General features: G+C 46.2%; 2 protein-coding genes across 3 annotated transcripts in view; one reads left to right on the forward strand and one right to left on the reverse strand.

Moving 5' to 3' along the window:
* The window catches only part of TCEANC2 (transcription elongation factor A N-terminal and central domain containing 2), a 48,697-nt gene extending 42,523 nt beyond the window's left edge, over positions 1-6,174 (reverse strand). The window contains exons 1-2 of the mRNA XM_023188032.2: positions 5,987-6,174; positions 5,247-5,390 (exon numbers count right to left, since the gene is read on the reverse strand). Coding sequence (XP_023043800.1) covers positions 5,247-5,348 — 102 coding nt within the window. The 5' untranslated portion in view covers positions 5,349-5,390; positions 5,987-6,174. The remainder of the gene's footprint in view (positions 1-5,246; positions 5,391-5,986) is intronic.
* A 102-nt stretch (positions 6,175-6,276) lies between these two features.
* TMEM59 (transmembrane protein 59) overlaps positions 6,277-8,702 on the forward strand; it is a 23,607-nt gene continuing 21,181 nt past the window's right edge. The window contains exon 1 of one of the 2 annotated variants that reach the window (XM_023188016.1): positions 6,277-6,738. In XM_023188016.1, coding sequence (XP_023043784.1) covers positions 6,550-6,738 — 189 coding nt within the window. In that variant the 5' untranslated portion in view covers positions 6,277-6,549. The remainder of the gene's footprint in view (positions 6,739-8,702) is intronic. The other variant, XM_023188023.1, reaches the window with a different exon arrangement.

Here is an 8,702-nt window from a genome sequence, read left to right on the forward strand (position 1 = left end):
GGTCTTGGAGCAGAATCAGAACATAATAAGATATTACAGTCCTGGGTCTCAGGAATTCATAGTGGATTGGAGAAAACTACAGGTAATCAGACAATTACAATACAGTAAGGTAAGTGCTACGACAGATACTTGAACCAAATGTTGAGAGTACTAATGAGGGAAGGATTAACTCCCTTATAGAACCCAGAAAGCATTTCAACATTCATCTACTTGATAAATATTTATTGACCACTTAATATGTGTCAGGCACTGTGCTACGCCCAAGGGTAGACAGGTAAATAAAATACTCAAGGTCCTGGCTGAGTGTGGTGGCTTATGCCTGTAATCTCAGCACTTTGGGAGGCCAAGGCAGATGGATCGCTTGAGGTCAAGAGTTCAAAGCCAGTGTGGCCAACATGGTGAAACCCCCATCTCTACTAAAAATGCAAAAATTAGTCGGGTGTGGTGGCGGGCGCCTGTAATCCCAGCTACTCGGGAGGCTGAGGCAGGAGAATCGCTTGAACCCAGGAGGCAGAGGCTGCAGTAAGCTGAGATGATGCCACCGCACTCTGGCCTTGGCGATAGAGTGAGACTCTGTCTTGGAAAAACAAACAAACAAAAAAGAAAACAAAACAAAACAAAAAAACAACTCAAGGTCCTGTACTCATGAAGCTTATAATATAGTATTTATAGGCAAAGTGGTTCTTGAGTGGGTTGACAAATGGGTAGAAATTGACTCTGTAAAAAGAAACAAGGCTTTCAAGAAAAAGAGACCAGCATCAAGTTCAAGGAAGCCCTGAAGACATGGAAGGGAAGAGCTTATACAAAGAATAGCAAGAAATAAGGTGTGGCTGGAATGCATACATATAAAGGAGGGGCTACAAAGCATGAGATGATAAGCACACTGGGGTAGAATAGGTCTCATGTGCCAAGCCAAGACTTTTATTTTACTTCATTTGGTCATTCAGAAAAATGTATTGCAGCCTACTATAGGCAAGTCCTGTGCCAGGAACCAGTGACACAAAATCAATGAGACATAGTCTTTCAAGAAGCTCAGAGCATAGCGAGGCACAGGCGTGTAAAGAAACAACCATGATACAGCACAAATAAGTACAATGATACAGACATGTTTAATATACAGGGATGGCTCAAAGAAGGGAGTGATTAGATTGGCTCTGTGTCTCAGGGACAAAAGGGTGGTCAGGAAGGGCCCCATAGTAGAGGATTTGCACTAGGTCATGAGAGGTGAACAGGATTTTACAAAGTAATGATGACAACAATAATAGCAAACATTTACATAGTACTTAGTATAGGCCAGACTCTGTACCAAACACTTTACATCTGTTGACTCACTCAAATTTTGTAATACCTTATAAAACAGGTATTATTGATCCCCATTTTATAGAGTAAGACGGACACAGAGAGGCTAAATAACTTGACCAAGGTCACAAAGGTAGTAAGTGGCAGAGCTGGGATTTTAGTAAGGCAGTCTGGCTCCTAAGTCTGTGTTCTTAATTATTGCATTACATTGCCTCCAAGACAAGATAGTAAGGGAATTCCAGGCAAACAGGACGGTATATGCAAAGGCACAGAGGAAGGAAAGAGCACAACATCTTTGGGGAATTGTGAATGGTTGACACTGGATGAGGCATAAATAAAAAGACTAGCAGGGGATGAGGCAGGCAGGTGCCAGGTCATGGAAGGCCTTGGGTGCCATGTAAAAAACTGTGATCTTTATTGATGGGTAACGAGAAATTATGGAAGGATTAGGCAGAAAAGTGACCTGAGTAGATTTTCTTTTCTGTTTTAGGCATATTTCTCTGGTATAAGAGTGGAATGGAGGTGAATGGGGGATGTCAAAGGCAGGGAGACAAGTCAACAGACCATAGCACTGCTCTAGATGAGAAGTATGATTCTGAACTTAAAGTGGAAGACAATTAAGTTAGTATGGGCAAGAAGGACTTTTAGAAAGTAAAACTAAAAATTGAGGCCAGGCGTAGTGGCTCATGCCTGTAATTCCAGCACTTTGGGAGACCAAGGAGGGCAGATAGCTTGAGCCCAGAAGTTCGAGACCAGCCTGGGCAACATGATGAAATCCTGTCTCTACAAAAAAAAAAAAAAAAAAAAAATTAGCCAGGTATCGTGGCATGTGCCTATAGTCCCAGCTATGATGTGATCATAGTCTCATGATCACATCACTGCACTCCAGCCTGTGTGACAAAGCGAGACTCTGTCAAAAAAAAAAAAAAAAAAGAAGAAGAAGAAGAAAAGAAAAGAAAAAGGAAAATTGAATATAAGAGAAAAAAGAGTTAAGGATGGTTCCTGGATTTCTAGTCCCAGTTACTTGGTATATGGATATACATCAATACAGGAGAACAAGGAACAGGTTTGGAAGAAAAGCTAATGCATTTAAGGGGAATGTTATTACATATGCCTGCTGTTTTATTTATTTATTTTTTTGAAGTGGTATCTCACTTTGTCACCCAGGTTGCAGTGCAATGGTGCCATCCTGGCTCACTGCAACCTCCGCCTCCCAGGCTCAAGCAATCCTCCCATCTCAGCCTCCCGAGTAGCTGGGACTACAGGTGCGCCCCACCATACCCAGCTAATTTTTATATTTTTTGTAGAGATGGGATTTTGCCAAGTTGCCCAGGCTGGTATCGAACTCCTGGGCTCAGGTGATCGACCCGCCTCGGCCTCCCAATGTGCTAGGATTACAGGCATAAGCCGCTGAGCCCAGCCTGTTGTTTTATTTTTATTCCATACTTTTCACATCATTTATTTTCATCATCACACATAGTGATTTTCAACTGGGGCACGAGAAGGAACCCAGAAGGGAGAGGGGTAGGAAGAGGTATATTAGAATATGGGTGTTTGGGCCACATGCTGTGGCTCACGCCTATAATCCCAGCACTTTGGGAGGCCAAGGCGGGTGAATCACGAGGTCAGGAGTTCAAGACCAGCCTGGCCAACATGATGAAACCCTGTCTCTACTAAAAATACAAAAAATTAGCAGGGTGTAGTGGTGGGCACCTGTAATTCCACACTACTAGGGAGGTTAAGGCAGGAGACTTGCATGAACCAGGGAGGCAGAGCTTGCAGTAAGCCAAGATCCCACCATTGCCCTTAACCCCAGGTGACAGTGCGAAACTCCGTCTCAAAAAAAAAAAAAAAAAAAAAAGAATATGGGTGTTTGTAGGTGTAGGTGAGTGTATGTGTAGTTCAACTATTCCTTCCCACCTTTTTCCTGGAGAGAGTCTGACATGATCCCTTATTGAGAATCATTGCTATGTATAATTATCCATGAATATTCTGACAAGGTAGAGACAGTTGAAAACCTTGAATGTGTTCTGGCCGGGCGCGGTGGCTCAAGCCTGTAATTCCAGCACTTTGGGAGGCCGAGACGGGCGGATCACGAGGTCAGGAGATCAAGACCATCCTGGCTAACACGGTGAAACCCCCGTCTCTACTAAAAAAAAAAAAAAATACAAAAAATTAGCCGGGCGAGATGGCGGGCGCCTGTAGTCCCAGCTACTCGGGAGGCTGAGGCAGAAGAATGGCATAAACCCGGGAGGCGGAGCTTGCAGTGAGCCGAGATCGCGCCACTGCACTCCAGCCTGGGCGACAGAGAGAGACTCCGTCTCAAAAAAAAAAGAAAACCTTGAATGTGTTCTAAGGAGTCACAGAACTGCAAGACTAGGACAGACTTTAAAGATCATTTAGAGTTCAGTAGGGCTCAATCAAGTGCTGTCTGGAAATATGTGACGGCATTTTCAGTTATCAGAATGGGAGGTGCCATTGGCATGAAGTGCCTGAGAGCCAGGGATGCTAAGTATCCTGTAACTCACCAGCAGCTCCAGATAATGACAAATTATCTTGCCCCATACAACAATAGCATCCCCTTGAAGAAACACTGATATAGTTCAATCTCTACATTTTATAGATGAGGAAACTGAAGTCTTAGAGAAGGGACTGACTTGCTACTAAAGATCACCTAGTTACCAGTAGGGCCTGTTTATACTCTCCTTCACTGCTTTCCAATATAGGTCTGGTAAGTCTGTGGGACATCCAGAAAAGGAGTCCAACTGAGTATATGTCAAGTACTCAGAATGCTGCCTTGCTCTTACAGTCCTTTGCACATTTTCTCTAGCCCCAGATCCTCCTACCTTCTGAAACCTAGGCTGGAGGTGCAGTTCTGGCAGTTTTAGCATAGAAAGCCTAAAGAATGGATGTCATCCTGGCCAAGTACATAAAATGCGACAGAACTCTGAGGAGCACAAACACTAGGAACCTAGCGGAGGAAGAAGAGCTGATAAAAGAAAATGAAAAAGTCAAATTTAAGAGGCAAGGTTCCGGATGACAAAGGGGGCCAAGTACAAGCTGTTTTGTTTCACTTTAGTAAAATAATAATTACTTTAGCATTTATTGGGTGACTATGTTGATTGATTCATTGTATCTACTCTTTGCATCTTGCTTGCAGACATCAGACTGAGTTCAAGGCAGCAAAGAGTTCATTAAAACAACCTCTTTCCACCTGGGCACAGTGGCTCAAGCCTGTAATCTCAGCACTTGGGGAAACAGAGGCGGGTGGATCATTTGAGGTCAGGAGTTCGAGACCAGCCTGGCCAACATGGTGAAACCCCATCTCTACCAAAAACAAAAATTAGCTGGGTATCTGTAATCCCAGCTACTTGGGAGGCTGAGGCAGGAAGATCATTTGAACCCGGGAGGTGGAGGTTGCAGTGAGCCAAGATCGTGCCACTGTACTCCAGTCTGGGTGACAGAGTGAGACCCTTTCTTAAAAACAAAAACAACAACAACGACAACAAAAAACAGCCTCTTTCCCAGTCTCAGCTGAAGCTGTAAAGCCATTTGATACAGTTCTGGGCAGTAAGATGTGAGAGAACAGCATCAAAACCCACCCCTAAATGAGTCTGTACAGGGTAGGTATATAGAATCATATCTGGTACTTTAACATTCCTAACAGACTACATTTTGCCAAAGAGTAACAACAAAGGGGACTTGTCCTACCAGCTACCATACATGCTGTAAACCGGAGTAATTACAAGGGTGTAGCAGAGGTGTGCGGAAATTGATAAATGTAAATCTGTACAGCTATGGGGGAAACGAAGGAGGAGTGGTCAGGTACACTTTGGGGGAGGAGGCATAACAAGAAATAATTCATGGGTCTTTTCACAGAAGAACCTCTGGCACCACCTTGCTATCAGTCCTTTGCACATTTCCTCTAGCCCCAGATCCCCTCTCACCTTCAGAGATTCAATCGTGGCCTGCTTGTAAACCTTTCCTCCAGAATCTTTCTTCTGAGGGCTATTCTGGATTCTAGGCGTTCGAATGACGAATTTATCCATTGTTAGGGGTCTCCGACTACCTTGACGTGCTTGCAGCGTGTTCTGGTCAAGAAAGACGGTAGATTCTAAAACCTCACTAAAGACTGCCGTGATATTTGCTCCCCAAAGTAACACAATTGAGTTCTCTGGAAGAATTCATGAATTATGGGGACTCGAGTGGAACTGACAGGAAGATTTCCTCCTGAGGATCTTCCTAAGAACTGAAACTGTAAACAACCATCAGCCTACGTCCTGGGTTAGGAGGTTCCTAGATTCCAGAAGTGCACGCTCTAGGGGGGATTCCAATATTGGGCCAATCCCCCCTAGAGCGTGCACCTAAGCCCTCATCCAATTAAGACTGGGCTGTGGAAGGGTTAGGATTACACTAGGCTCAATGCCGCCCTCTTAACAATCACCTCACCACAGCCACAATCCCAAGGGTTGCCCTGGTAATCAGCAACTGACAACCACCTCCAGAACACAGCAGGGAGTCTCACAATACGCAGCCATCCCCTGGAACAAACTGCTCGGTGGTCAGAGGACCCTACCCACGGCTGTAATCTCTGGATCCCCGAACAAGGAGAAACCCCATCCTCCTCGTTCTCAGCACTCAGGAGCCCGGGTAAAGGCACCTAACAACGGTCTGGTGTGAGACCCACCAGGAAAAGCAGCCCTGGCAGCTGCTGTTGGCGCCCTACAGACTGCAACCCCGTAGGCTCCCAACCCCAGTCGTCTGTGTTGAAACTAAATAGACGATTCCTCCCAGGGCTGTAGTTCCTCTGAAGAAACTCTGCCGGCCCTCGCGCCTCTGGGCCACAGCGAACCACATTCCCCAGAATGCACTGCGAAGAAATGCGGGCGGAAGGCGCGCCAGGGCGGCTGTAGTTTTCCGAGACCAACTTTCCCGACAGCACCGTGCGCCTCCCGCCTATGGAGAACTACATGCCCCAGCCTGCCCCGCGAAGGGAAGCCAGGAGGACCCGCTTCGCGCTAATGCTCGCGATGGTTGAACTCCCCGCCTCACGCCCGCCTAGGAGAAGTTCGTAGTCCCAGAGGTGGGGCAGGAGGCGGCAGTTTCAGGCGGGTCAGGGCGGAGCTGAAGCGACGGCGGAGGCGGAAGCAACGGTCGGTGGGGCGGAGAAGAGGGCTGGCCCCAGGAGGAGGAGGAAACCCTTCAAAGAAAACAGCAACAAGCTGAGCTGCTGTGACAGAGGGGAACAAGATGGCGGCGCCGAAGGCGAGCGTCTGGGTCAGGACCCAACTGGGGCTGCCGCCGCTGCTGCTGCTGACCATGGCCTTGGCCGGAGGTTCGGGGACCGCTTCCGCTGAAGCATTTGACTCGGTCTTGGGTGATACAGCATCTTGCCACCGGGCCTGTCAGTTGACCTACCCCTTGCACACCTACCCTAAGGTAGGGCCCGTCCGGAGCGGGCTGCGACCCTTCCCTGGCCGCCCATCTCTCGGCTCCCCACACTTATGTCGGCTCTGGCAACCTGGCTGTTCAATCCGCCTTTCAACCGCTGTCTCCCATCTGTGTAGCTCCTGTTTTCCTCCCTGCCTGCACCCCAATTCCTGCTGTCATTACCGGAAGTTTGTCCTGCACTACCCTGTGATAGGCTGAGGGACACAAAGATGAGAAAGACGCGATCCCTTTCCTCTGGGAGCTAGCCGGGCAGCAGGGGAGTCGAGCACTCAGAGGGAGGAGGATAGAGGAGGATATGGATGATTAATGCAGGGTCCTCGCCTTAAGGAGCCTAAGGGGGGTTTGTAGAAAGGGAGGCGCAGATAAGCGAATCCACAAATGATTGATTCATAACCTTTGTTTACTAAGCACCTCTCGGGGTCGGGAGCGTAGTCTTCAGGGAGTCAGACAAGTAGACGATTCCACTGAAGTATAGAAAGCGTCACGAAGGCGGCTCAAGGAGTAGCGAGACGCCCAGGAATGCTGTCTGCCTATGTTGAGTTACTGTGTCCAAGGCGCTGCCAAGAGGGACTGGGTTAGAGAAGAGGCAGTTAGGTGTCTGCCTACCAGAAACTGACCACTCAGTGCAGAAAACGGGGGATTCGTGGAGTGGGTAAAGAAACGAGACTGTAGACAGGAGAGGATTCTCAGCTTACGGAGAGGAATGGCCCTCCTCTCTATGCTTCCCCCCTTTCTTTTAAGTACATACCTAACCCTCTTCACGTTGGTTTTTCAGCGTAACGACTCTTGTTTACTCAACATTCTAAATTGTTTGATGATTCCCACCACACCTTTCCCATGTATGATTTGAGTATATGCCCTCCCCCACGTTGTTTTATGAGAGCTTTTGTTGATGTTGCTGGTGGTTTCCTCTTCGTTTTTCCTTCATCTCCTGTATGCTATTTGCTTAACCATTGTGGCTAGACCTCCTTGCTTTCTAAAACTGGAGTGGCTACGGAGACAGTTCCAGTGAAGCTTAGGATGTTCCATATTGGCGAGTGCTTTCAGGTCTTTGAAATGAAAAGTTGTAAGTGCCGGCACTTCTCAGATTTTGTTTATGGCTGGATTTTAAACTGCATGGAGATGATCAATTTTCAAAAAAAGTGTGGGAGAGGGGACTGGGCTGAATTTTTCCAGAGATTTATGTAACAATCGAGAAAGAAGTGAGAAGTTTTAACTTCAGGCTTAAATCGATGAATACTTCTTCTAACCACGTTATTTTTCTTCACTTCTTGTAAACTTCTCATCATTAAGAGGATTGTATGAGGGAGCTCATTAATATTGATTTAGGTTTAATATTGACCTTGTTCTAGGGTTTGTTTCCTTTTTTTGAGATTTTCCTGGCAATTTTGTAGTATAAACCAGAATGTTGGGAGAATAATCAAATAATTTGAAAGGATACCTTTCTGGAACTTGTAGGTACTTTAATAATGTCCATTATTTTCTAACAATTGGTGTGATATCTATAAATCATTCTTACTTATTTATTAAAGCTTTTCTCACAAAGAACTCCAAATCATCTGTCTCCCTATAGGTCCTGGACTTGAAATTTATATAGACTCCACTGTTAGCCAGAGTGATGGGAGATTTATCATACTATTATTCCTAATTCTCACAACAACCCTGTAAAGTAGGGTTTTAAAATGAAGGAAATTGAGGCTCTGAAAGGTTAAGTGTCTTGCCTAAGGTCACATACTCAAGAAGTCGTGGAGTAGGAATTCAGCTTAAAACTGGCTACACTATGCTGCCTCCTATTAATAAACTTGCATTAAACATATTCGGCCGGGTTCGATGGCTCACACCTGTAATCCCAGCACTTTGGGAGGCCAAGGTGGGTGGATCACCTCAGCTCAGGAGATTGTGACCAGCCTGGACAACATGGCAAGACCCCGTCTCTGAAGAAAAAAAAAAAA

This window comes from Piliocolobus tephrosceles, chromosome 1 (genome assembly GCF_002776525.5).
Source record: "Piliocolobus tephrosceles isolate RC106 chromosome 1, ASM277652v3, whole genome shotgun sequence".
In the NCBI taxonomy this organism is placed as follows: Eukaryota; Metazoa; Chordata; class Mammalia; order Primates; family Cercopithecidae; genus Piliocolobus; species Piliocolobus tephrosceles.